Source organism: Mustela putorius, unplaced genomic scaffold, assembly GCF_011764305.1.
Source record: "Mustela putorius furo isolate JIRA1106 unplaced genomic scaffold, ASM1176430v1.1 tig00000738_pilon_pilon_pilon, whole genome shotgun sequence".
Lineage (NCBI taxonomy): Eukaryota > Metazoa > Chordata > Mammalia > Carnivora > Mustelidae > Mustela > Mustela putorius.
Window position 1 is genome coordinate 3,207,949 of NW_025421463.1, and position 27,418 is coordinate 3,235,366.

A 27,418-nucleotide genomic window follows, 5' to 3' on the forward strand; every position below is an offset into this window, starting at 1 on the left:
GCCTACTTGTGATCTCTCTCTGTCAAATAAATAAAATCTTAAAAAATATACATATTGTCTACTTCAAGGTCATAAGTCTATTCCCTGTTTTCATTAGAAACTTTCCTGTTTTACCTTTCATATTTTGATCTATGATCCATCTTGAATTAATTTTTGTGTATTGGGTGAGGCAAGGGTCTAGGATCATACTTTTCCCTAAACCCATTACCTGGCTCGACTTTATTGTAAAGCAGGTAGTACCCGTTCATAATGTTAACAGTTACTAAATTCCCAAAGTATTCTGCAAATTCAATGTCCTCTCAATATATATATTTTTTTAAAATAAGCTCTGCCCCATGTGGGGTTTGAACTCAACAACCCCAAGGTCAAAAGTTGCATACTCTACCAAGGAAGCCAGTCAGGCTCCCCAACCCAATGTAATTTTTTAAAAAAGGTTTATTTATTTGAGAGAGTGAGAGAGATCTGGCAATAAGCTCCCAGCCTGAGGACCAGCACACAGAAGACAGACCACGGTGAGTGAGCCTTGGTGGCTAGGAGCCTCCCCTCCAATAACTGGCAATGGACCAAACTGGCTGTTCATCTGGGGAAAAAGTGAAAATGGATCCCTACCTCACACCATCCTTGAGAACAGATCCCAGCTGGATCAAAATCAAGACTCAAACATTCCCATCCCCTTGGCCGATGCCCCGGTCCGGGCCTCATGTCCACACCTGGGCCTGGGCAACAGCTCTCGGTGGTGTCCCTGAGGCCAGAGCTTCCCACGTCTAACTACAGCATCTCACATGTGCGAAGCATCTTACCCTCTTGAACCAGCTCATTAAGAGCACCCCCTGAGAGCCCCTAACCTGAGAGCAGCTCGCTACGGCACTCGACCCATGGACCTTCGCTAGTCTTCGCAGCAACCCCACAAAGACGGGCATGGGGGCTGGTACCTCCTGGCTGCTCATTAGCCAACTTCAGGGATGAACAAAGGAACGTTCTTCCTTCCTTTCTGCACGTAAGACAACCTGAGTGAGGCACAGAGCGGGTAAGCGGCTAGCCCCAGGTCACACAGCCTCTGGGGCTGAGTTTCTGCAAGAGCTCACACAGCTCCACACTGGTCCCTCTCTCCCCTTCTGGTCTTCAGACCCTCCATCAGGAACCCCAACTCAGCACCTGCACTGAGCCGGCCAAGCCTCTGTGCAGCCGCACAGACCCAGAAAGTCTTTCTCTTCTCCACCCACATCGACCCCAGCACCGGGCTCCTCCCACCTCCTCCAGGCAAGTCCGCTGGCCACACCCATCCCTCCCGCCCGCCTGCCGCTGGCCGGCCTTCCCGGCGCTCCCCTGCAGGTAACCCAGGTAAGGGAAACAAGTGCAGTCCTTTCCTTGAGAACCTAAACAAACACCAAGACCCAAGAGCCCTAAAATACGCTGGTGTCTTCCTACCCCGTTGTGCAAACACACAGATGGGCAAGTCTGCCCTTGGCAGTGGGCCTCGGCGCTCACCATGGGCTCAGTGGGCAGCTGTGTGTCGGTAATGGTGTGTGTGCTCGGTTGTTTGTGGGTGGGAAGCCCCCACCGACGGTGCTGCTTGACTGTGGGTGGGTCGCTCGGCTGACTTGGTTTCCCAGCCTGGGAAGTGTGGGTGGCAGCAGTTCCCTCCTCCAGGCCTGCAGTGGCAATGACTCCCACACCCACGGGTGAGGCACGGGGAAGAATGAGAAGCAGGATGAGCGCCCCCTGCTGGCAATAACCTCCCCCAACCAGGTGCAGGGCAGACCCAAGCAAACCCCTCAGGCCTGCCAGCCCTGCAGGGGAGACATCTTCCCCTCAGGACTCCCCGGGGCGGGGGACCCTCTCCCTTGCCCTCAGCCCTTGCCCTGCAGAGACCCATGACTGGAAAGCAGATGCACACCACCTCACACCCACGAGGGTGGCTAAAATTTCAAAAACTAGAAAACACAAGTGTTGGTGAGGAGATGCAGAAACTGGAACCCTGTGCATTGCCGGGAGTGACAGCGATGCTGCGGCCGTGCGGAAACAGTCTGGCCGTTTCTCAAGAGGTTCAGCGTAGGATCCTCATGTGATCCAGCAATTCCGCTCCTAGGTGTGTGTCCAGAAACACTGAAAGCCAGGACTCGAACTGATACTCATCACTCATGTTCACAGCAGGATTCACAATAACCAAAAGGCGGAAACAACCCAAGGGTCTTTTTCTATGGACGGATGGACAGATCCACGCAAATGGAATATTATTCAGTCGTAAAAGGAGGGAAGTTCGGGCACCCCGCTGAGACTTGGATGAGCCTTGAAAACCTTCTCTAAGTGATATGAAGTCCCTGGAGCAGCCAAGCTCACAGACAGAAGACAGAACGGTGGCCACCAGGGGCTGCGGGAGGATGGGGACCTGGTGTTCAGTGGGTCCGCGGTTTTTATGGAGGACGACACGTGGGGGCAGCGACGGTTGCACAACACTGCGAATGGACTGAGTCACTGACGTGGACACTAACACTGCGAATGGACTGAGTCACTGACGTGGACACTAACACTGCGAATGGACTGAGTCACTGACGTGGACACTAACACTGCGAATGGACTGAGTCACTGAAGTGGACACTTAACAAATGATTTTTAAAATGGTAACTATTATGCTATGTATAAGGTCCCACAACAACAAAAGCAGCAGCAGCACTCACCAAAGCTATCCTCCGGTCTCTGTTCAGCGTTAGGCCTGGAACGGAAGCACAAAGATGGGGCCTCAGAGCTGCCTGTCAGGACAAGGGACCCCGCAGGGCTTCCCTGAGGACCTGGGGCCCTTCTGGCCAGAGTTCCCTTCTTCAGCCTGGAATGACCTCTTCTTGGGGCCGAGCTGGAGCAGCAGAGCTCGGCCACTGGTGCCTGGCCACGGACTGGTGTGGCCCACACAGGTGCCTCCCGCCACCTGAGAGAACAGTGCAGGAGGTCGGCGGTTTCCCTGTCTGGCAGAGCAGCTGTCGTGTCTGAGAACCTTAATGTGGTCACATACACGTACTCTTCAGGCCCAAGGAAGCATCCCATGGCTAAACCGTGGGAAACACCTGCTCTGCAGGAGAGCAGAGAAACACCTTCCCCCTTATGGGCACCAAGGCGTTTTCTGTGCCCTGCTTTTGTTTCCAACTCCTGACTCCAGCCCCACCTGGCCTCCTGTCCCCCTTCCAGAACCTTTGCAACCTTCGCCTTCACCACCTGCTGCTCAGCGTGCCCATGGGGTCATTCCCCCCAGGCCCCCTCACAGCTCCCACTCGGGCTGCCACCACCCTGCCACCCTCCTGTCTCGGGCCTCGGAGCCATGTTGGGTCCAGAATGACCTTCTCCACCCTGTAACCGCCCCACCCCAGCCTCCACCTTCCCGCACTGCCCCAGGCTGGGCGCTCACCAACCGGTGTGCTTCGATGCCGATGCTGCAGAATGATCACACAGGAGACAATTATGGGCTTTCTAGAAATTAGCCCTCCCTCTTTTTACAATGAGGATATTTGCCCCTCAGGCTAAGAACCCTCAGGAAGAAGATGAGGATGCCCCTTGGACTTAAGGAGCTGCCAGACAGTCCCCTCTCTGCTCCCAGTGGGGGAAAAACCAAATGCCAAACACTGTTGGCATTTTCCCAAAGGAACACGTACTTTTCGGGCCTCCCCCGCTGCAGTCCTGTCCTACCATGTCCTGGTGGCCCCTTCAAAACCTTCGGCCAATAGCAGCAAGAGAGAAAAAAGCCAAACAGCACGTGCCCTTGGCCCCCTGACCCTGGCCTGGACCCGGGACCCACCCTGCAGCCAGTGCCACCTTAGAAATGCAGATTCCAGAAGTTCGGAACCCCCTCCTTCCTCTCCAGGTAAACCCTGCAAGAGCGTCCCTTTGGTTGAAAAGAAAACAATGATGAAGGAACTTTTCAACTTTGAATGTTCATCCACATCCCCCACCCCCACCCTGGGTTCCCAGGGAAGCTCTACTTCTTTCCACCAAGGTCAAAATGACTACCACCAAGGTCAAAATGACTTCAAAGCATGGGCTCTCTTTCCACCCTGAGCATGCACTGTACACCTGCTTTCTTAGCAAATGACCTCAAAGAAAAGTCTATGTTTGTTCATTTTGTGTCAACAGTTCTTGGCAGTGTAGGCGGGATCTCAGAGCCACTAGTGGAGAACAGCTGGGGGTCACCTCTGTGGTCGGTACCAGCTCGGGTCCTCCAAGCCCCACCGTCTGTCTGGTGAGTTCTCCTGATGATGTCCAGACCTCCTCGATTTGGGTTGGCCGCCCTTTTATTTACGAGCTGTTAAAAGTTACTGGTTATGTTCTCAAGGTGGGAATTGAGAAGCTTAGGGAATAAAATTATGACCCTTATACACCTAACTGCTATTTCTGCTTCTGTACCTTTGCTTGCTAACCCATGAGGAGATGGAAAAATACCAGCAGACTACATCCCCCGCCCAGAATTGAACCTGACAGAATGGCCGCTCCCGGACCCCACACCCAGCTCTGGGTGCAAGAGATAATAGCCATCTGGCGCCCCGCGGCTTGACAGGGAGACCCCGGCCAATCCAGAGGTGACACACACCCTAGCGGCGCCAAATAAGCAGTTTGAAGAATGACAGCCCTTTGACCTAACCAATAATCTGTTCCCAGCCTTTTCCCGCTCTGTAGCGCGCCAGTCATATTATAGAGTTGCTTTTTGATTTTTCCGTGCTATGTGGCGCTTTGTTACAAGATACTATGATGTATGCTAAGTCCCTGCCTCCCCAAAAATAGTGTATAAAAGATGTTGTGGTCCTGAGCACAGGACCTCTTAGTGTCACCAGTAATGAGTGCGCGGAGGTCCGGGTTTGAATTCGTAATAAACAACCCTTGCTGTATGGCTTTGACTCCGGACTCCGGTGGTCGTCTTTGGGGGTCTCGGAATTCGGGCATTTCAGAATCACTTAGAGGAGGGGACGGACAGGCTGGTGGTCTTAATTTGGCATTATGCTAACCCATGTTATTGATATAAGGCTTGAGTCAGTTTTCTGGCTAGAAATACGGGACTGAATTGCTCGGCTCCGAAGAGAAGGGACACTGGCTCCTTCTGGCCAAACATCACTTTCAGGTGACCGAAAGGCCAGTGGAAGCGGCTGAGGCTCTTTCTCAAGACCTGTAGTGGTCCCGTTGGCATTGCCATGTCCTAAGGTCATGAGTGATCGGCTTGTCTGGGGCTGCACACCGGGAAGGCACACGGAAGGACCAACCACTGGTGCTCCGAGCTCCCTCGGTGGTCTCAGACCTCGCTGGGAGAAACTGAGATGCATAAGAGGGTGTCCCATGGCTGTTTCTGGAAGGGATCCTTTGTAAGTAGCATCCTCCTGGTCCGCCACACTTACTGTCCTTAGATCTTATCTAAGCCTTAGTCTAAAACCGAAGCTGAAACTAAAAGGACTGGGGACCCGGGCTTCAAAGGAGGGCATGGTCCCCCCAAACCAGTAAGCACCGAGAGAAAGCTCTGGGAGATCATGTGTAAGGGACACGTGCGAGGCCTTACCTAACGGGGGAAACCTAAGGATAACCAGAGTCTCAGGTGACCGAATAGGGGCCCTAACAGGTCTGAATTAGTTTGTCCTGCGCACAGTTAGGGGAAGTGGGCTAGGAGACCAAGCAACCAGAAACCAGGGAGCACTCCCAACCCCTGCCCCCGCCTCTGGGAGGAACCAGCGCCACCTAGAGGTACTCTGGGCCTCTCCCGGTTTCTTCGTTGTAGGTTTGGTATCTGCACAAAACTGGCCCTGCCCTAACCGGAACTCACTCACTCAAGGAATCATAATCAATTACGAGGCTGTGTTACAATTAGATTCGTTTCAATAAAAGGGGGTATCTGGAAGTTGGGTCTTTAATGTCTTCTGCATAAATATTGGTGAAACAAAGACTAAATCCCGTCGGCACCCTGTTCCTGTACACGCATCCACCTGTGACATACAGGTGAGAGCTTCTCTCCCCCGCCGGGTGGTACTGCTAAAACTAATTTGTAGGGGAGCTCTGTTTAACTGGTTTAGAGGCAAGCGCTTATAGAAACTGGGCATTCTAGGGGCGCCAGGGTGGCTCAGTCGGTTAAGCCTCTGCCTTCGGCTCAGGTCATGGTTTCAGGGTCCTGGGATCAAGTTCCTCATCTGGCTCTCTGCTCAGCAGGAAGCCTGCTTCCTCCTCTCTCTCTGCCTGCTGCCCTGCCTCCTTGTGATTCTCTCTCGCCATCAAATAAATAAAATCTTTTTTAAAAAGGGGGACTGGGGGCGCCTGGGTGGCTCAGTGGGTTGAGCCGCTGCCTTCGGCTCAGGTCATGATCCCAGGGTCCTGGGGATCGAGCCCCACGTCAGTCTCTCTGCTCAGCAGGGAGCCTGCTTCCTCCTCTCTCTCTGCCTGCCTCTCTGCCTGCTTGTCATCTCTCTCTCTGTCAAATAAATAAAAAATCTTAAAAAAAAAATAAAAAATAAAAAAATAAAAAGGGGGACTGGGGGCGCCTGGGTGGCTCAGTGGGTTAAACCCTCTGCCTTCAGCTCAGGTCATGATCCCAGGGTCCTGGGGATAGAGCCCCACGTCGGTCTCTCTGCTCAGCAGGGAGCCTGCTTCCCCCTCTCTCTCTGCCTACCTGTGATCTATCTCTCTCTCTGTCAAATAAATAAAATCTTAAAAAAAAAAGGAAATGGGGCATTCTAAAGCTCAAAAAGTGAAAAACAAACTCAACTATTGTTTCAAGTTCATTTGATGGGCAGTGACCGGCCCTACCTTCCGACTTCCGTGTTACTCCCTAACGAAGACGCCTCACAGGAAGGGACGCAGTGGATGGTCCAAAGAGATGAAGATGAACACAAATTTAAGACACCTGACCCCCCTCCCTAACAGAATAATGAGACAAAGGGGGAGGAAGACAGGCAGACACCAGCCCTCCTGCAGTTCCCACAGGTCTCCAAGCCCAGCCCCGGTGCCCAGCCTATTCCCCACTTCTCCGCATCCTCCAGAAGGCTGGAAAGCACCCAGAGAAAATGCCTGATTTGCAAGAGGAAAAGCCAGGAGACAGAAAAAAAAAGCCCACAACTTCCAATCTGCCTTTGGCCTTGCCCGCCGTACCTCTGCGGCCTGAGCCGCCGGCGCCTGCTCCTCCCACCCTCACTATCAAGGGGCCCAGAAGCGCCCCAGGCTGTGGGGCAAACTGCTTATGAGGGTCACGTGGAAGCACGTCTCACATCATGTGCAGGGGCCCACGGGCTCCCTGGACTCAAACCGCCCGCTTCAGATGTCCCCCCGGGAGCCCCACATACAGCTGACAGTGGGGGACAAACTGATTAGCTTTCAGTGGACACAGGTGCAACATACAGTGAAGCTAATTCAAAGTTGTTGGTTTAATTCAAATAAGCACTTCTTTGGAGATATCGATATTAAACAGAAATCTTTTACTCTACCAACATGTACCAGGGGTCAAAAGAGCTGTTATCTCTGCTGCAATATCTCGGCAAAGAGGACTTGATGGGTGCTTCTGTCCGCCTCAGGACGTATTCATGGGTAATTATTCTTTTTTCAAAGACTGATTGGTTGATTGATTTTAGAGACCTTGACAGTGCACCAGGGATTGATTGTTTGATTGATTGATTTTAGAGACAGAGAGAGAGCGAGCACCTGCCAGAGGGAACGGAGGAGGGGCAGAGGGAGTGGGAGAGAAGCAGACTCCCTGCCAAGCCCGGGGCCGGATGACCCAAGGCTTGGCTCAGTCTCATGACCCTGAGATCAGGACCTGAGCCAAACTCAAGAGCTGGAAGCTCAACGGACTGAACCATCCAGGTGCTCCCTCGTGGGTAATTATTCCGAACAAGCTGGCTAAGGCGCGCCTGGGCGGCTCAGTGGGTTAAAGCCTCTGCCTTTGGCTCAGGTCATGATTCCAGGGTCCTGGGATTGAGCCCCGCATTGGGCTCCCTGCTCAGCGGGGAGCCTGCTTCTCCCTCTCCCTCTGCCTGCTGCTCCCCCTGCTTGGACACTCTCTCTCTGTCGAATAAATACATATATAAAATCTTTTTAAAAAATCTTCTCACTGGCAGCACCAGGGACTCAGAATTTGCTCTGACCATTGACCTGTGTTTTCTTTCCTTTCTGTAGAAATGTCTCTGATTCCCTGACAGCTTGCTAACTAAGGCAGAGTCTATGATGGCCGACATCACTTACGACACCTGTATTAACTCATCCTCGGAAATATGATCCCGTATCGATAAAATCAGGCAGAAAGCCACTGGGCTCCAAGAAGCCCTTGACCTCCACATCCCCCTTTCCAAGGTGGCTGGGACTGACTGACTGACCTATTCTCTTGGAAACCCATCGATGTCAGATCAGCTTTAGAGGGAATGACGGGTTTGACTAGATACTGTTACTTTTCCATAGAGTATACTTGGGGTGAAGATTCATGATAGCATGTGGTCCCAACATATGTCGGAAAATATCCAAGTTCTCAGAGAAGGAACCATGTGACGGTTCCCCTCCATCAGCACAAGGGACCAAAAGTTGTGTCTTGGACCAAGTCAAATCCTTCCATTCCAAAGCTCCCCTACTGCCCCTCCCCCGGATTCAGCCTGAAGCAGTTACAGAAGAGGCACCTCCCGCCATGTTCCATAGAAATGGAATGTCAAGACAACTGGAAATTAAGGCAGGAAAAATCTCAGCACGTCTGACTCCACGTTACTTCTACCTCCCTTGCTGCAGTGACCTGTAAAGTGAAACCTTCTGCTTAGTCTCGCCCCTAGACAGGCTGAGATTTGCAAAAACTGCTCTTTACCCAAAACCTACCTCGCCCAAGGAGATAAAGAAGTAGCCAGAGGGGTCACCATTTCAATTCTTCGAGATGGAAAAATGACTGTGACTCCAGGGGTGGGGTGGGGGGTGGGGGCCTGAAACCGGGCCCTAAAACTAGCAAAAAGCTTAAAATGTGTTTTTCAGGCAATGGTTACCCCCAATCAGCGATTGCGTCTTTTCTGACCCCATTAACAAACGCACTAGGAGTCTCTGCAGAAGCCTGGACTCCAGATCCGCTGATAGGGTTCAAGCCTTCCTTACTGGAGACCAGGAGCCTAAGACCCCATGTTGGAGCACGCCCACAGCCCCTCCCATAACCTCCTGGTGTCACGGACTGAATTTCGTCACCCGCCTCCTTCCCAGGTGACGTCTCCGCCCCACACCCCCACGGGACACACGTTTTATGTATATGTTTGCTCAATGTACAGGTTCCTTCTTTCCTGGTAAATCATCAATTTCCCTACCCTTTTATCAAGACCCTTTTATCCCTAACCTTTTATCAAGTGAAGGATTCACTGGATTTTTTTTTCTTCGGAGTCTAGCCCAGCATCAATTGGTTCCTCGGAACTGTACTTCCTGGAATTCTCTAGCTGTCCTTGTGTCTTTAGGATAAATGTGGCATCAGATGGAAAACCAGACAATCTAAGCCAAGCACATGTACCATGTTTGCTCATCAACTGAACTTAATAGAGAATATATATCACTTTTAAGTTTCCCACCATTTGCACTACAGCAAGTTCCCCCAATGAGGAACTCTAGGTACACACACCCACACCCACACACACACACACCCACACACACATACACACAGGGGACTTGGATCCAGAGGAGACAAACCAGTCACCCTAGCACTGAGGGACATAAAATCAGGGTTGAACATCAAGGCTGAGGGAAGATTGGTGATCCAAAGGCAGAAATGATAAAGGAACTTTCCAGCTCTGAATGTTCGTGAGCCCTGCTCCTGGGCTCTCAGGAGCTATAACTTTAATTTTTACCAAGCTCAGAGTGACCTTATCAAACTCCAAAGCGTGGGTTCTATTTCTGCCCTGATCACACACTGTCCATCAGCTTCGTTAGCAAATAGCCCAAGAGAAACATTTTGAGTAAAAATAAGAGTAAAAATCTAAGTCTGTCTCCATACCTCTGAAGCCTGCAACCTTGTGTTCCTCTCTCTCTCTTTTTTTTTAAGAAATCCTAAAGAGTTTGTTTGTTTTGTGTTGACAGTGACAAGCCCAAGATGGAGTCACTTCCGTTAAGGGCGCCCATCCGCCAACCAAGACTTAACACCTGACAGGGCAGTTTCAGCCCTGGTGGGGGAGGTAGCCTCTGACCAGGAAACATGGGACCTCCTGGTCATCACCAGCAAGTTTACTGACCGATCCTTTCTGCACCCCTTATGAGGGCGACCTCATCCGAAAGAATGCATTCTTTGCAAGTAATTTCCTTCCTCCACTCTCCCTCTGCCTTTAAAATCCTTTTCTTTTCTACAGCTTAAGGAGTGCATTAAGCTTTCTCTTTGGGCTGCTGCCCAATCCATGAGTCATTTATTTTATTTTAAAGATTTTATTTATTGGGGCACCTGGGTGGCTCAGTTGTTGAGCGTCTGCCTTCAGCTCAGGTAATGATCCCAGGGTCCTGGGATCAAGCCCCACATCGGGTTCCCTGCTAAGCAGGAACTCTGCTTCTCCCTCTCCCACTCCCCCGCCTGTGTTCCCTCTCTCACTGTGTCTCTGTCAAATAAAAAAGCAAAATCTTTAAAAAAAAAAAAAGGTTTTATTTATTTATTTGACAAAGATCACAAGTAGGCAGAGGCAGGCAGAAAGAGAGGGGGAAGCAAGCTCCCTGCCGAGCAGAGAGCCCGATGCGGGACTCGATCCCAGGACCCTGGGATCATGACCCGAGCCGAAGGCAGAGGCTTAACCCACTGAGCCGCCCAGGCGCCCCTCCATGAGTCATTTAATAAAACCAATTAGATCTTCAGATTTCCTCAACTTAATTTTTGTGATTTAACACTGTGTTCTTGGAATAAACACCACTGCCAGCCGTCAACCAGTAGTTAGCATCCTGGAGCCATCCTATCCCGTCCGGTAGCCAATTCCCCCATCCCCCACGGCAGCCGTTCTGCCCCTCTTTCAATGCTCTTGGCATTCTGACGGGGTCCCAGGACCTGGAGGCACTCCCTCCTGCCGTGGGCAAGGCCTCTGCTCATGGTACCCCCAGGTCTGGAATGTTCACTGCCTCATCCTTTTCACCTTTCTGGGCACTATCCTCAGTCTTCATGACCCTTAAGTCTCCTGGGCAGGAGTCCTATAGGTGCAGCTCCCCTTCCCTGGATGGGTAACCTCCGTGGGGAGTGACATCTGTCCCCTGACCCCTGCTCTCTACTATAGGACTACAGGGCAGGGCTTCTGCTTGTATCCCCAGCTAAGTACACACCCGGTTGACCTACTGAAGTGCTGAGTGATCTGAAATGGTGGATGGTATCAGCCCTGGGATGGGCATAGGAAATGGGGCGAATGCCCTGAGTCCTCCCTCTCCGGCCTTAGTTTCCTCATCTGCAAACAAAGGGGCCCTGAACCCTGAGAGTCCTAACTGCAACCCTTGGGACAACAGAGCCAGGTGGATAGGGTAGGGGGGAGGGTGCAGGGGGAGGGCGCGCGGGACCTCGGCCCAGCTGGCTGGGGGGCCTGAGCCCGGGGCTTTCCCAGGACCACAGAGGAAGCCGATGCCCAGCACCCAATATACAAAGGTTAAGAGTCAGCTCACAAACACTTTCAACCCATTCCCTCCCCCTTCCTGTGCTGGGACCCACCAGCAGAGGCCGGGCTGAGTGTGGACAGGGCCCGTGGACACAGCAGCCCTGGGAGCCTGTTCTGACAGTGGTCATTGCTTGTGGGGCACGGAATGTGCTTCCAGCTCTTCTGCTTTGCTTTGCTTTCCTGCCTTCCTTCCTTCCTTTCTTTCTTTTTTTTTTAAGATTTTGTTTAGCTGAGAGGGGGGTGTGTAAGAGCCTGCTGGCTCCAGAGCAGGGGGAGAGGCAGAGAGGGAGAATCTCAAGCAGACTCTGGGCGGAGCATGAACTGAGCCACTCAGGCGCCCCTCCTCCCACTTTTCCAAAAGAAACGGGAAATTTTCAGGGCCCCTGGGTGTCTCAGTGGTTAAGCGTCTGCTTTTGGCTCAGGTCATGATCCCACGGTTCTGGGATCAGGTCCCGCATCGGGTTCCCTGCTCAGTGGGGAGTCTTTCTCCCTCTGCCAGCTGCTCCCCCTGCTTGTGTGCTCTCTCTCTGACAAATACATACATAAAATCTTAAAAAAAAAAAAAAAAAAAAAAAGGAACTGGAAATCTTCATTTTTACATAAAAGTTTCTATTTGAAATATGAGCACATATTCAAAATCCCCCTCATGAGATATTTCTGTCATCGACTGTACAAATCAAAAAAATCAGGCCAAGTGGCCCCGATAGCAGGCCGGATGTGGGGGCCAGACAGTGACAGAGGACTGTGCTTTGTCATTAGGGAACCCCAACCAGTGCTGGGCTCACCCTCCCTCAGGCCAACACCTCGAGCTTGTCTCACGACCTAAGCCGGTATTATGACAGGAACATAGTGAAGACGGTGGATGAGGACCTGGCCCTCTCCCAGCCCTGGCTTACTGCTTCCTGCTTTCTCCCAGAAGCCAGGTTGAGCTCGTACATGCCACCCCCAAATGTATCTCCGGCATATTTTAGGCTGATACATATATATATATTTTTAAGATGTACTTATTTGACAGAGAGAGGGAGATCACAAGTAGACAGAGAGGCAGGCAGAGAGAGAGGGGGAAGCAGGCTCCCCGCTGAGCAGAGAGCCCCATGTGGGGATTGATCCCAGGACCCTGAGATCATGACCTGAGCCAAAGGCAGAGGCTTAACCCACTGAACCACCCAGGCACCCCTGGGCTGATTATCTGATTATTTTTAAGAATCAGAAGATTCAAGAAGTTTTTCTTTTTGACCTTCCCTGTAACTGCCTAAAAGGATTCAGATACAGTTCCTGCTCCAGGAAGAAGCACTCACCATAGATCACTATGTCATACTCCAAACTGGGTGCGGTAGAGAGGGAGGAACTTAGGAATTTGAAAATTCCTCTTTATGTCTCATTGTTCCCGATGGCTCAGCAAACACTTGCTTACCGAACATTTACTCTTTCCACTCCTTCTGTGAATTGCCTTCCTTCCCTTTGGAGCCTCAGACCCCTTACCCCCTTCTCCTTAGTCCAGAGTGGCCTGTATACCTCATTTTACCTGTCTTTGGAATCTCTCATGTTTGTGTGGACTCCCTGCATGTACGGAATTAGATGTTATTTTCTCCTGTTAACTTACCAATTTAATTCTTAGACCAGCTGGAAGAAACTTGAAGGATGGGGTAAAATTTTTTCTCCCCAACACCTCAAAGCCTTTCCTGGCAGCTCCCCTGCCCCTGCTCATCTTCTTCCGGGATTATCTGTGTGACGCGAGCTCCCTCACCTGTGTCGCTTTTGCTCAAAAGTAACTTCTCCATGAGGCCAACCCAGACTATTCTATTTTTTTTTTATTTTATTTATTTAATTGACACAGAGAGAGATCACAAGTAGGTAGAGAGGCAGGCAGAGAGAGAGAGAGAGGAGGAAGCAGGCTCCCTGCTGAGCAGAGAGCCCGATGTGGGGCTCGATCCCAGGACCCTGAGATCATGACCTGAGCCGAAGGCAGGGGCTTAACCCACTGAGCCACCCAGGCGCCCCAGACTATTCTATTTAGAAGAGCAAACTGCAAGTTCTGCTGCACGTCCTGATCCCATCACACTCCTCTGCCTCTCCCCGCACACTCTCCCCAACACACACCGGGAAGGGCAGGGAGAATGCCACGTGCAAACCAAGGGATGCCTGAGGCTACCAGATCTAGAAGAGACATATACAGAGGCTGCCGATACTCTGACTCTAGCTCCAAACTGTGAGACAGTAAATAAATATTTATCCAGCCATCCAGTCTGGGGAAACTTTGTAATGGCAACTCCAGGAAACGAATACAGATTTTGGAGGGTATTTTTTTTTTTTAAGATTTTATTTATTTATTTGACAGAGATCACAAGTAGGCAGAGTCAAGCAGAGAGAAAGAGGAGGAAGCAGGCTCCCTGCCGAGCCGAGAGCCCGATGTGGGACTCGATCCAAGGATCCTGGGATCATGACTCGAGCCGAAGGCAGAGGCTTTAACCCACTGAGCCACCCAGGCGCCCCTTGGAGGGTATTTTTGAGGACCTCCAGAAGAGAGGAATTCACCCAAATCTATTGGTATTGACGTGAATCTGACTGCAATTATTTGGCCTGGCTTCTTAGCCTCAAGAGGCTTCTAAAAGTTCAATCTAAATTATTATTATTATTCTTAAAGATTTTATTTATTTGTCAGACAGAGATAACAAGTAGACAGAGAGAGAAGGGGAAGCAGGCTCCCTGCCGAGCAGAGAGCCCGATGCGGGGCTCAATCCCAGGACCCCGAGATCACGACCCGAGCCAAAGGCAGAGAGGTTCAACCCACTGAGCCACCCAGGCGCCCCTCAATCTGAAATTATATGAAAAGTTCCAGCAAAGCACATTTTTTAAGAAACCTATACGGACATCACTCTTTTCTCTGCACTTGAGTATACAATCAGGCCAAGCTAGTTAAAACTGGACTCATTTTACAAATGAGTTAATCTCAACTTGGCTATCTTTGAGGCAAATAAGGGTGATTTTTGTGAGAAAGATTATGTTTCAATAACACACCTTTGTGGATGTTAGATTCTAGTTCTTATGAATTATCTCTGAGTATCCGTTGTTTGCCTAAAAAACTGGGCTCAATCCTGAAATTTTCTGGTTTCTTCAAATACCTGGTTCTGACTCTTCAGAGCTAAAGTTTCCCATTTCCTCCCATACGTCAACGTGAAACCACTGAGAGTTAAAACCATCTTTTTAATTTTTTAAATTTAATTTAAATTTAATTTTTTTCACGAAGCCTTGAAGACCGAAGCTAGATAGCTTGAGAGAAGTAAACTTCCAAGAAATTGCCCTAACAGCTCATTTTTTTTTTTAAGATTTTATTTATTTATTTGACAGAGATCACAGGTAGGCAGAAAGAAAGAGAGAGGATGAGACAGGCTTCGCACTGAGCAGAGAGCCCAATGTGGGGCTTGATCCCTTGATCCCAGAACCCTGGGATCATGACCCAAGCTAAAGGCAGAGGCTTTAACCCACTGAGCCACCCAGGTGCCCCTCAACAGCTCATGTTTAAACAATCTTCATGTCTGTTGCTGGGGGGCCTGCTCAGGAAGATAACAGAGACATGCAAACTGTAGGCCAGGGTGAGGTGTCAGCCCTCACTCCATCTGAACATGCCTCAAGCCCAACAGCTAGAAATCTCGCCAAGGACACTCAGGACTCAAGACACTGGGTTTACAACTTGAGCTAACCATTAACCTGTTTTTGTTTCCACAAAATCCCTCTCGTTGATTACTTGATGGCTTTGCACAATACAGATCTAACTTTGAGAGCCCGCCTGCAGTGCCTCCTGAAATGAGAGGACTGATTAACCAAAGTAACCTATTTTCAAGACTAAGACTGGTTCACTGAATCTGGAGCAAACTTGTTACAACAAAACAACAGAGTAGTTAGACTTCAGCCAAGAGGAAACAATGTTGATCTGTGATGTTTTTCTAAGGAAAAAAAAAAAAAAGACAAACACAAAGGCGGAAAATATTAATTCATCACCACACCTTGGGACTTTCCCTATGGAAAAGTACTTTTCCTAGTACTTGCTCATGAGGCTGCTTGGAAGGAAAGGAGGCTCTGACCTTGGAGAAAGAAGACCAAAACCAAAGAAAACAAAACAAAACAAAACAAAAATACCATCACCACCACCACCAACAAAAATAACACAAAAAACACACAAGAGTCAGGATCCCCCAAAGCTTGGAAGATGGCACACCCCCAGAGCACAGACTTCACCCCACTGCTTTTGGAGAAGGAATCTGCTAACTGTTCTTGTGAGCCCGTGACGGACCTCAAGGTATTACTCAGGAGACAGACACACTAGCAGAGGAGTAGGACTCCTTGGGGTTGTTGGTTTCGCTCCATATCCCCACCTCTTTTTCTTGGAAAGATAATCCCATGGTCAGAATTTCATAAACTTCAGCGTCTTCAGGTGACATGTCTGACTGCTGAATATGGTACCTGAAGCCCTTCCCCATACATGACCACGCCGACCCCACAGCTATGCCCACCACCTTTCTCTAATGAGCCCAACTTCATGGTAACTTATGGAAAAGCAACTATAGTTGCAACATACCAGATGAAAATTACTTATCAGAAAGTATTTCTCACTGGAGGACTCTATGTACCCTGCTTCTTTTTAACACCCTCAACAGTGTCCCCTGTAATGACCTCTGGAAGCTCATGGAAGGACGCGAGAACATAAGGTCATAAAAACCAAATACTCGCTAACAGAAAGACTGTGACTACTTGTTTCACGTAACCCATGTTCTGGGCCACCATCTCCTCGTTTTAGTTCAGCAAAGATGGATTAATCAGTCTTCAGGTTACACTACCTCCTGCTACGTACAAATCAAAGGTCACAAAATAGTGCGTACCTTAAGGAAATCTCTTCCCCTTTCTAGGCATGTAATATGAATTTCAGTGGAGGGACACTTGGGTGGCTCAGTGGGTTAAGCCTCTGCCTTCGGCTCAGGTCATGATCTCAGGGTCCTGGGATCGAGCCCCGCATCAGGCTCTCTGCTCAGCGGGGAGCCTGCTTCCCCCTCTCTCTCTGCCTGCCTCTCTGCCTACTTGTGATCTCTGTCTGTCAAATAAATAAATAAAATCTTTATTTTTTTAAAACATTTTATTTATTTGACACAGAGAGAGAGACAGCAAGAGAGGGAATGCAAGCAGGGGGAGTGGGAGAGGAAAAAGCACTAAAGCTAAACTAAGCACTGCTCTGGGTTAGACCTCAGTGGAACAGGGATGCGTCTGTACAGTACATTCATCAGGCTGCACACATATTCATACTTGCTGCACACACATTAACGCTCCCTCTGAAACGGATGTTCCCCTTGACAAAATAAAGACAATAAGCTACTTGGTTGCAACAAATCTCTAAAGTCCCAGACTCCGATTTGGACGGTTTTCGCAGATGATTTTCTTGGATTTCCCAAGGATTTAGGTCCATTTGACTCAGAACATTTCCTCAAATGTGGAATTTTCTGTATTCCTAATTCTTCTGTGCTCCTTAATCACAACACGTGGTATAAAACATTGTACAGAAACTATTAACCGAAGCACAAAAATTCTAGTCATGCAGAGTGTAGGGTTTTAAGCCGGAACTGAGGACTGTCTATGATTAAGCACAAAAAGGATCCCTTCCTCTCCCCCCTCCCCCCATCTCTGCCCCACTGCAGCCAGGAAGTAGCCAGAGCAATCATCAGCCCCTTGCACTCAAGAATGAGGGATGATCAAAGGCCCAGGGGACCAAAGCTAGTAACCAGCAAGTAACAGGGCCACTGAGGCTGCTGTAGGGTCCTTACCCAAACTTGCTTGGTCTGGAAACGCTGCCTGCCGCCCTGTTTCTGCGAGACAATACTCAAGCCCAATGCCAGGATAACCAAGTGTTAATTCGTTTTGCAGAGACGCAAGGAGTCAGCCAGAACTGCTCAGACCACTGACCTCCCCGTAGACCCTCCCCTACTTTACTAACCTCCTTTATCTGGTTTTAAGTCTCAGAGCTCTTCTCCCCTTTACCAGACCCCTTCCCATTTGCCTTAAAAAAAAAAAAAAAAAAACCAAACACCAAAAAACAAAACCCCTTGCGTTCCCCCACAGGGAGGTCTTCCCCGTTCTCCTCGCCTCCTGAGTGTCTGGCTCTGCTGTGCATCGGGCAGATGAACTTGGGTTCAGGTATAGGATCGGGCTGGGCTCGTGGAGCGGTCCCTGCTCTCTGCTGCCCCAGAGTGGACTGGGGACCGTCAGAGGCTCTGGGACCTGAGGACAAGGACTCCCGAACAGCCTGGAACACCGGCTCTCCCGGTGTCCCAACCCCCGATGGGGGCTCAGAGCCTGCTCGGTCTTGTTTTGGGTTAAGCTCCGGCCCCAAAGGGCCATGGCTGCTGCACAGGGGCTGGGCCTGACAAAGCGACCCGGCTGCCTTACCCAGCCCCCTCCCTTCTCTCCTCACCCTCCCTGACGACTGCGTCAGTGTCCGTGCTCACCCCTTCATGGGACCCGGGCTTGGCCTAATCAGCTTCCCCTGCCTGCCTGGGAACATGTCTTATTCCAGATTAGCCCACTTCTGTGCTGGGCCATCTGTGGGGGCCCACTGGGAAGCCCGGGCCCATGGGCCTCTGCCTTGACCTCCCCTCTCCATGGCAGATTTGCCAAGGTTCAGAGATGATAACAGACATTCCTTCACAACAAGTCACAGACCGGAAACCCAAGGCCACAACATCCCTTAAGCATATTCTACACACCTCATGGTGTGTTGGCAACTTCTGGCAACTTCTGCAACTTCTGGCCACACAGCAGATCACTGGCTTCTTGGGAGCAACTAGAAATTCCAGCCACACAAGGCCCAGAGTTCCCAGTGATAACCACTGGCCAGGACCACAGTCCCCGCCACTCTGTGCTGACTCCCAGTGGCCCAGTTAATGCCACAACTTGGTCAAATCTGGCAAGCCCTTGGGGTTTTGACCCCTGCCACCTTTGCTACTTTATGAGCTGAAGCCACATTCACCTCCCTGCTTGATCCTCTCAGAACATTAGCACGAAGATCCTAAGACATTATCTATCACCCAAGAAAAAGGGGGGGGGGATGTCTAAATGGGGAAAGGGAACTTGCCCAAGATCTCTGAGCTAGCAGAGCCAGGAATCAGCCCAAGGCTTTGGACCAAATTTAATGCCTGGTCCATTTTACCACACTGTCTCCCCTGGGCTTCACCTCTGGGAGCCGCCTCCAGGACCCCCTCTGTAGGGTTTCTTCCAGAACACCTTCTGTTTCTTTTACTACACTTATAAGAAAATGTCTCTTGCTTGTCTGTTCTCCTCCTAGAATGGACTCCCCTGACCTGGCCTCATCCCGGCTCAACCCCTGGCAGAGTCAGTTCCAGGCAGGGCCCTTGGGAAGGGCACCGTCGGGTCGTGCCAGCTGGCAGGACCGGCCCACCCGGAAAGGGGCAGTGTCTGCTGCTACTCACCGCGGCTCCGTGGCCACACGTGGGGCTGGCACTGACCGGGACCTTGGTAAAGTTTTCCCGAATGGACATAGCAGAAAACAAAGTGCAGAAAACACGGGCCCGAGGCTGCCCTGAAACCAAGGTGCCTCCTGTGCTATGTCTCCCATTTCAAAAAACCCCCTTCAAGTCACCCTGCCCCATCGGACGGCCTCAAACCCTAGCCTGGGACACCGGCACCCACCGCACAGGGTCAGCAGATCACGGCTGGGACGCTCCCCAACATTCACCCCCGACACACCTGACGGGGCTCTCCATAGGCCTTTCTGGGAGGCGCAGCAGCGCTCTGACCTGGTATGCGTCCCTTGGTCTAGCAGAGCCTCAGTTTCCCCTGCCGTGCACGGAGTGAGAATAGGGCACGAGACACTGTTTGCTGAGCACTCGGTGCTATGCTGGTCCGGAGAGCAATGAGCCACGAGACTTCGCGGGTATCGCTCCTCAGTAAGAGCAGGGCCGGTCAGCCACGGCCAGAGCCGGCGAGTCCCTACCTGTGGCCACCTTGGTGGTTCCTCTCTGCAGGAGGAGTCGCGCGCTCTCCTCACTCACGTGACTGTTGTTCTTCATGAACCTGGGGAGGAGAGAGGGACGCTGGATGACTGGGGGCAGGGGAGGCCCGAGGGAAAGAAGAGGAGGCCCCACAAGGGACACAGGCATGTGGCAGTGGGGACATTCACATCGGCAGCGTGTGTGTGTGTGTGTGTGTGTGTGCGTGCACGTGTGCCCACTTACAGGGAGAGGAAGAGGGGTAGAGAGTAGGTGGAAAGGCGTCTTGGGAGACGAAGGGCGTGGCTACAGAGCCGGGAGGACCCGAGGCAGGGGAGTCCCGGCTGCCCCAGCTGCGGTGTCTGGAGAGAGCCGGGAAGCCTGACACCTGCGGTGAGCGCAGAGAGAAACAGGCTCCGTGTGATCTGTGTGATCTGTGTGATCTGTGTGTAGGAGCCTGAGGCTTCCTCGGTGCCCCAGAGACGTCCTCTCTTGGTATCCCACTGCTTGCCCAGGTCTTTTGCACCAGCCGGCCCCTCCTGCCGCCCCCCCCCCCAGCACTCACCTCTGCAGCATCTCCTCTGGGCTGGCCACCTGCCGAGGCTTCTGGGAGGCCTCCACCTGCAGCACGTACTCGATGGCTCCCCGCCGGTAGGTCGGCACGCGCTCTATTCCCTGGGACAGGAGGGCTCTGCTGGGTGGCGGGAGTCTGGCTGCAGACAGAAGGGCTCGGCCCCCGTCCCCACCCTCGGGCCTCCCCAGGCCCTCAGCCTGGACCCCTTCTGACCCAGCGAAGGGCAGCACCAGATCAGCCCCTGAAGGTTAGCCCCGTGATCTGTCAGCCCAGTCAGCCCCGCCTGGGGTCCAGACGGCTGGAGGCGTCAGGATGGATGATGGAGGGGAAAGGAAATCGCTGCCAACGGCCAGTGCTTTGCAAGGGTTCAGTATTCTGTCCTTAAAACCCGGGCCACCCAGGCTTGGAGTTTCAGCTGGCTTAGCGCATGCGGGACTCCGGCTGGTAGAGAGGAGACGGCAGAAGGCATACAGCCCAGGCGCTCCCGGCTCCCCCACCCCGTTGTATGCCTGTTTCCACGCCTGGCTCCCTCCCACAGCCCAGCCCTGGCCACAGGCCGCTGCCGAGAGAAACAGCAGCAGGAAGGGACACGACCATGCAGGCCCCCCCACCTGCCCCGAGAGTACGCGACAGGGATGACCAAACACCGAGATTCTCTGTGGGAGAGGCTGGGGCACCGCGCTGGGTAACTCAGTGGCCGAGACAAATCGAGGGAGAGTAGCCCAGAGTCTCACCGGAGCCTCACAGTCACCCACAGAGCTCTCCATTCATGAGACCAGCACTTACTGGGCGCTTACTGTGTGCTGGGGATTGGACAGGTGGTGGGAAAAAGACAGCCTGCTTTGCGCCCTTTTGGCATTCGTGGTCATTTTACAGAGAAGAAACCCAAACTGGTGATGAAGTGGTGTCATAATTGAGAGGCTGAGCTCCTGGGAACCAAGTGACAGAATGTGGCAGCGGGCAGGCAACTCCAAGGTCACCTAGTCCAACCTCCTGGTTTTACAGGTGAGGAAACTGAGGCCCAGGTAGGCCAAGTGACTGGCCCAGGGTCACCCAGCAGATCAGTGGCAGAAGCCAGGACTCCTGCAGGAACAGCACTGTCTGTTGTTACTGGTGGTGGTGGCGGCGGCAGGAGAGATCCACACGTTCCCATCTGTCCACCCTCAGGGCTGCTGTGTGCTGTTGTGCGATGTGCACACAGCACAAAGGCACACAACTGAACGTGGGGGGGTGGGGCTCCTCATGCAGTGTGCTCCCAGAGCTTCCTCAATCCCCTGTCCTGACCCTCTCCCACCCCTGCCACTTCGTGATACACTTGGCATTCTGTAGATCCCAGGCCACATACAGCGTTTCCAAGGATGACAAAGGCTTCTGCTCACTCCTAGGGGTACAGGCTGCATACCCTGTCCTCTCCGGGGGCCCCTCGGTCCCCCTTTGTCTACCTTCTGCCACCTCCTCCCACCTCCCTGCCAAAAAGGGCAGGGCTGAGGACACCACCCGGGGCCTGGGTCTCCCCCGTGATAGCATGCATGAAAGGCCCCATTCTTACTTTAGGGTCCAGGGGAAATGGCCATGTGTCCAGCAAGATAAGTTTATTCACCATCTCGGGGAAGATACTGGAAAACTACGATGGGATCCAAAAAGGGAAGAATGAGTACGAGAGGAAGAAGGCAAAAGGACTCCAACTTTTCCCTGGGGATGCTGACGTTTCCAAGGGGCTGGGACAAGAGTCTGTATTCCCTTCAGGGCAGCCTCCCCTCTCCCCGACCTGGAGATCCACACCCAGGCCAAAGGTCACACCCTGGTGGATGGCTGGATTCCAGAGTTGGAAACTCTGAACTCTGCCAGGAATCTCCAGTTTCACCAACCTCCCTGTAGTAAGGATTATTACTGCCATCTATAAAGCAGACTGGCACTAGGCCATCAAATACTGGGTTCAAATTCATGAAATGAGGAGGGACTTCCTTTCCCAGAAACTTCTCCCACCGCCCTCCCCCCACCTCCTGCCCCATCTGCAGTCACTGCAAAGCCACCTACTTACCATTGCGCCCACCGCGCCACCTGGGGGGAATAAAGAGTCCTGGGCTGGTATTCCACCAATCCTACTAAAACTTCCTCCCAGGGGCTGCCCCACCCCAGGCTAAGAGGCCTCGCCCTCTCCCACCAGGGACCAGGGCTCTTTATTCCCTATCAAACTTGGGGTTCCCTCCCCGGGGGGCCACATGACCCCTTCATCAGACCTAGCCACTCGAAAAGTCACATTTCCTTTGTCACATGGGAAGACAGCCGCCTCTGGGGCCCTATGTCCCTTGGGGAGCTGCCTCAGGCCAAAGGTACCCAGTGCCCACAGACTCCCTCATCTCTCTTACGTCTCTCTGCAGTGCCCAGAAGTGCAGGGTCCCTGTGTATCACTTCCTCCCCCTCCTTCGCAGCCCCTCAGCCCAGTCAGCCGCCTGCTCACCCAGGTGTAAACTGTACTCACCAAAACTATGGCCCACGATGGAGAAATGCTTCCACTTCAAGGCTGAAACACAGAGGGCAAGGTTTTAGTGGGCCCAGCCTCCCCCAACCCTCTGTCCTGCAGTCCTTGTGCTCAGGACATCTTTCCCCAGCATCTAGGGTTGCCCATTCAGGAAACGAGCTTAGAGGGATTGCAGCTTCTTTACAGGGGTGGAACCCCCGAAGGAAGAGCTCTTTTTGGCAGCCCTCTCCAACTTTCCCAAAGTCACCCATGAATTTCTGGGTGACCCCAGATCACTCCCAGTCCAACATTGTTTCCTGGCTACCACACCCCACTCAACGAACAGAAGCGATGTCCCAATGCACCCTTACACACACACACACATACACACACACACTCTCTCTCTCTCTCTCTCTCTCTCTCTCGTTCTGCCTCTTACCTGCTACAACTCTCCGGATCTCACTCACAAAGTTTTCCTGGTAATACGGGAGACCAGGGCTGTAATGGGACGAGAGCCCGTGTCCCCCGAAATCCATGGCAACGTAACAAAAGTCTGAGACGAGATGGAAAGGGAGAAGGCATCTAGGTCGGCGGCGTCTCCCACCCCTCATTCCCCGGCAGTCTGTGTCGCCTGGCCCCTTGGCTTCCCTTCAGTCCCACCTTTTGGAAGAAGAGGGATGAGTCTGTCAAAAGAGCTGGCATTGTCCAGCCAGCCGTGCAGGCAAAGAACTGGGGGGGCCTGCTGGGAGCCCCAGACTTTGGCAGCGATGTAGCCCCAGGGCACAGCCAGCTTCAGCTCTGAGAGCAAACCTGGAACACAGCCACACACTCACTCAAGAAGGTACTTTTTGAGCCCCTCATCCGTTACCCCAGTGTGTTCAGGGCAAAAGCCCAGGGGGCCCAGGTTCCCACATCGCCCCCAGGGATTACAGGGAGAGCCTGACGTGGGTTTGGGGATACCCAGAGGAAGGAAATTTAAACTGGGTCCGCAGAGTGAGGAAAACCAGGAAAAGCAGGGGAGGGTTTCATGGCAGAACTTTGTGGAATTGGCTAGCCCTGGGCTCGGACACTTGCTGGGTGTGCAATCTTGGGCCGCTTGGTAAAACCTCCTGAGCTCCAGTTTCCTTTTCTATAAAACGGGGATTAAACAGTCCTGGCAATAACCAACACAGTCTAAACTTTCGGAGGGCAGATGGGGTGGTCCCTCTCACTTCCTCACAGCAAGTCAGATCATTATCACTCTCCCTTCGCAGACCAGCACCCCGAGGCATGGGGAGGTGCAGTCTGAGCCCAGAGATCCCCAGGGAGAATGAAGAGGAGCGAGGATTTGGTGCCGGACCCCCGACCGGACCACCCAGCACCACGCTGTCTCCGGCCTAATCGGATCAGGGCTGCCTTCTCCGGGGTCCGGCACTGACCTGTTCCGCTGGCCCACCCGGGCCGGCTGGAAACCTTGCCGCCCCAGAGCGCCCCCCCGGCTTGCTCCTCTAACTTGGAGCTCCCGGAACCCTTAGAAGCCACGTGCAGCCCTCTCCCGGGGTCCCCACCCTCCCGGGGGTCCAATCAACCCGCTCCCACTTCCTCTCCGGGGGTGTGGGGGGCGGCAAGGAGGTGGGGGGGCGGCGGGAGAGGGTGGCGTCCCCCGCCCCACTCCGTCCTAAGCGTCCCGCGGCGCAGCGTCTTCACCCTTTGCAGCCATTCCGCCGTCGCGCAGCGGTCCTGACGCCGACGTGAGGTCGCGGCCGGTGGAATAAATGTCACAGCTTCAGGCCCCGCCCCCGCCGGCCGGCCCGCCCACCCCTCCGGCCCGGCCCCGCCCCTCCGCCCAGACCCGAGCCCTCCAGTCCCTCCCGTCCGCCGGCGCCCCGGCAGTCGGCGCGGGACTTCCCGCTGACAAGGGTCCTTGACTTGGCTCTCAACTCCGTCCCTGAAGTCCCTGAGCGCCCAGAGACGTCCACCTGGCGGCTACAGAGCCCTGGGCGGTGGCCAAACCATCTCCAAAATTTTGGGCCACACGTGGGATGGTATTCGGGTGAGTGAAGTCCTCGCTTGACACGTGGGTGACGGGACCCAGGCCCCGGGCAGTCTCCACGGCTGGTCTCGTTCCCGCTCTGGACCAGGAGCCAGAGAAGGCGCAGGGAGCCGCCACAGCCAGCGGGCCACCACCTGGGTCCTCAGTGGCTGGCACCATTGGAATAAAGTAGGGATGACTCCGTAATGGTTAAATGTTCGCCTGGAAGGCCGGGCTGTGTCCGCCTTGTTCTGGTTGTGTCCTGGGCCATCAGTAGTCCCTGCCACGAACCGGCCTTAATATTTGTTGCACGAGTGAATGAATGTGTAAATTGGGGACATGGAGGACCCCCCTCCCCGCCCCCAGGTGAGGAAGGATTATGGACAACAATATTGAGCCTGGAAAGGAAATGTTTGGGGTACTAAATCTTATAACAAAGGCACTACAGCGCATCCTCAAGCCAGTGGCAAGTCTAGGACCAATAAGGCAAAGGTCTTCTCCTTCATTCACCACCATTTGCTAATTAGAAGGCCTGGGAGTGACCCCTCAGAGGTCCCAGTCCAACAGAGCCCCTAAATGGTGAAGCGGAATCCAGTAGGTCCCGGACTGGAGAGAGAGCTCCACGGTGAATTCTCCCTGGCGGGTGATAGGAGACCCAGGCCCTGAAGGGGGGGCAGGCAGAGATGTGCCACAAAGAGGGCAAGTTGGTGGTGGTTGGAAAATGTGGGGGAGGGGGAGCATGGGGACTGAGTGTGGGGATAAGGAATCTGGACCTCAGGTAGGGGTCTTCGGGGGCTTGGAGCTAGAAGTGATCAGACCATTTCTGTGATTGTACATGCACAGTGGTGTCCTTTAGTTCCAGAAATGCTTTGGCTTCCTTGACAAGTTAGGCAGGGGTGACGGACCGTGGGGTGACAGACACAATGGGACATGACCCCTTCGAAGGGGCTCTTTCCTCCTCTGCCTTGGGGACCCACTGCCACCTCTTCATGGGTGATGCCGCATTTATACCTGGCACCTGGCTCCAGTCTGACCTCTAGGTGCGGGCCTCTAGCACATCAGACCTCAGTTTCCCTCGGCCAAATCGTCCAGCATCTCCTCCCTCGTCCCTGTCCTCAGGCTCACCTCAGTCACCCGCACCCCCTTTCTCATTCCTCTGAGGCGTTCCCTGCTGTTCCAGCGAACTTCTGTTCCGGTGACCCTCGGGCTGGACGTTCATCAGCCCCGGAAGACAAGAGAAATCGCTTGTCCTGCCCCACAACCCCTCCAACCACCACCCACTCCCCCTACAGCCCTCTGGCAGCTCTGATCTTACTTCCCTGCAGGGATCGGAGAGGTCGCTACTCTACACAAACAGCACACCTGGTCTCAGGGGCCCTGACAAAGTGTGACCTGCACTGGCCCCACCTCAGGGCAGTCGCCCTCACATCCCCAGACCAGACTGGGCTCAGAGCAATGTCCTGCACGGCGGGCGTGAGTGAGCGAGCGGGCGTGCCCTCCAGAGGCCTCCGGACGGCGCAAACTGTCTTTTGTTTGGGCACAGATTCGAGAATGCTGCAGGTGAGTTGGGGGACAGGGTGCACAGTGACCAGTGATGGCCCAGCCTGCATGACGGAGGGGCTGGTGAGCTGGGCACCTCAGCAGCCCGAGGTTCCAGAGGGAACGTGAACGCGGGCAGCCTGGGATGCACAGAAATGCTGGGTCATGATGAGGAGCAGAGTCCTGGCGCTGGTGATTTTGGAGCGAGCCACATACTCCAGGGCGTCTTGGCTAACTCTGGAGCTATTAAAAATTCTCTGCTACCACGTGGTCCCTGGGGCTGGTGACCTGGCCTTGGGCAGTTGACCACAGTCACAAGAGCTCTCATGCTGAGCTGACTGCCAGCCGGACACCCTGCCCTGTCCCACTGCTCTGCGGCACAGTGGCGTAAGTACTCTTTGCCAGGTCGGCGTGTTTCCCCGCTCCCCTCTCCTTTGTGCCCCAAGATACGGCCTGATGTGTCCCCTGAGAGCCTGAAGGGGACTGATAACAGTGGAGGGAGATGACTCTCTTCTTTCTTTTAAACAAAAGCCAAACCAGCCGCAACAACACAGAGACAGGAAGCCCTTCCTGAGAATACCCACAGTGCCTCCCTTTCACTCGTTTGTCCAGAGACAATGGGATGTCCTCTGATTTCACTTAGAGCTTAAAAGTCACAAAATAGGACACCTGGGTGGCTCAGTTGGTTGGGCAGCTGCCTTCGGCTCGGGTCATGATCCCAGCATCCTGGGATCGAGTCCCACATCGGGCTCCTTGCTCGGCAGGGAGCCTGCTTCTCCCTCTGCCTCTGCCTGCCACTCTGTCTGCCTGTGCTCGCTCTCTTTCTCTCTCTCTCTCTGACAAATAAATAAAAAATCTTAAAAAAAAAAAAAAAAGACATCTTAATTCAGACATGTCACATTTGAAAGCTTGAGAGCCACAAAGGACACCAGTCTGTGGTCCACAGATCACAGTATCTGTCTCCCTGGGAAGCTTGCTTGTGATGCCGATTTTCAGACCCACTCGATCAGAATCTGTCTTTTAACAAGATGTAGAAGTGATTCGAGTGCGTGTTGAAGTTTGAGAAGCACTGGGGGCCATTGTGGGCTTTTTTCCTGGAAGTACACTTGCATTTTTTAGACTGACACGTCTTCGTTTCTGGCTCTGAAAGCGAGACCCCTCTCCTGTGATGGCATCCTTGTCCACCCTTACAGGAAGGGGCGTTCTTTGAGCTCACCAGTGTAGACGCATTCTTTCAGTTCTTGACACGCCTTGATCTCCTGACTCTTCTGA

General features: G+C 53.0%; 1 protein-coding gene across 10 annotated transcripts in view; it reads right to left on the reverse strand.

Annotated features, from left to right (window-relative positions):
• The window catches only part of SERHL2 (serine hydrolase like 2), a 29,945-nt gene extending 5,585 nt beyond the window's left edge, over positions 1 to 24,360 (reverse strand). For 2 of the 10 annotated variants that reach the window (XM_045083765.1, XM_045083762.1), the window contains exons 1-9: positions 24,283 to 24,360; positions 23,257 to 23,406; positions 23,036 to 23,149; positions 22,618 to 22,659; positions 22,177 to 22,196; positions 21,685 to 21,759; positions 20,127 to 20,236; positions 19,567 to 19,646; positions 2,679 to 2,713 (exon numbers count right to left, since the gene is read on the reverse strand). In XM_045083765.1, the coding sequence (XP_044939700.1) occupies positions 2,679 to 2,713; positions 19,567 to 19,646; positions 20,127 to 20,236; positions 21,685 to 21,759; positions 22,177 to 22,196; positions 22,618 to 22,659; positions 23,036 to 23,149; positions 23,257 to 23,406; positions 24,283 to 24,295 (639 nt within the window). In that variant the 5' untranslated portion in view covers positions 24,296 to 24,360. Of the gene's footprint in view, positions 1 to 415; positions 2,372 to 2,678; positions 2,714 to 19,566; positions 19,647 to 20,126; positions 20,237 to 21,684; positions 21,760 to 22,176; positions 22,197 to 22,617; positions 22,660 to 23,035; positions 23,179 to 23,256; positions 23,407 to 24,282 lie in introns of those variants that run through there. The other 8 variants (XM_045083763.1, XM_045083760.1, XR_006607794.1 and 5 more) reach the window with 7 other exon arrangements.
• Positions 24,361 to 27,418: the final 3,058 nt, after the last annotated feature.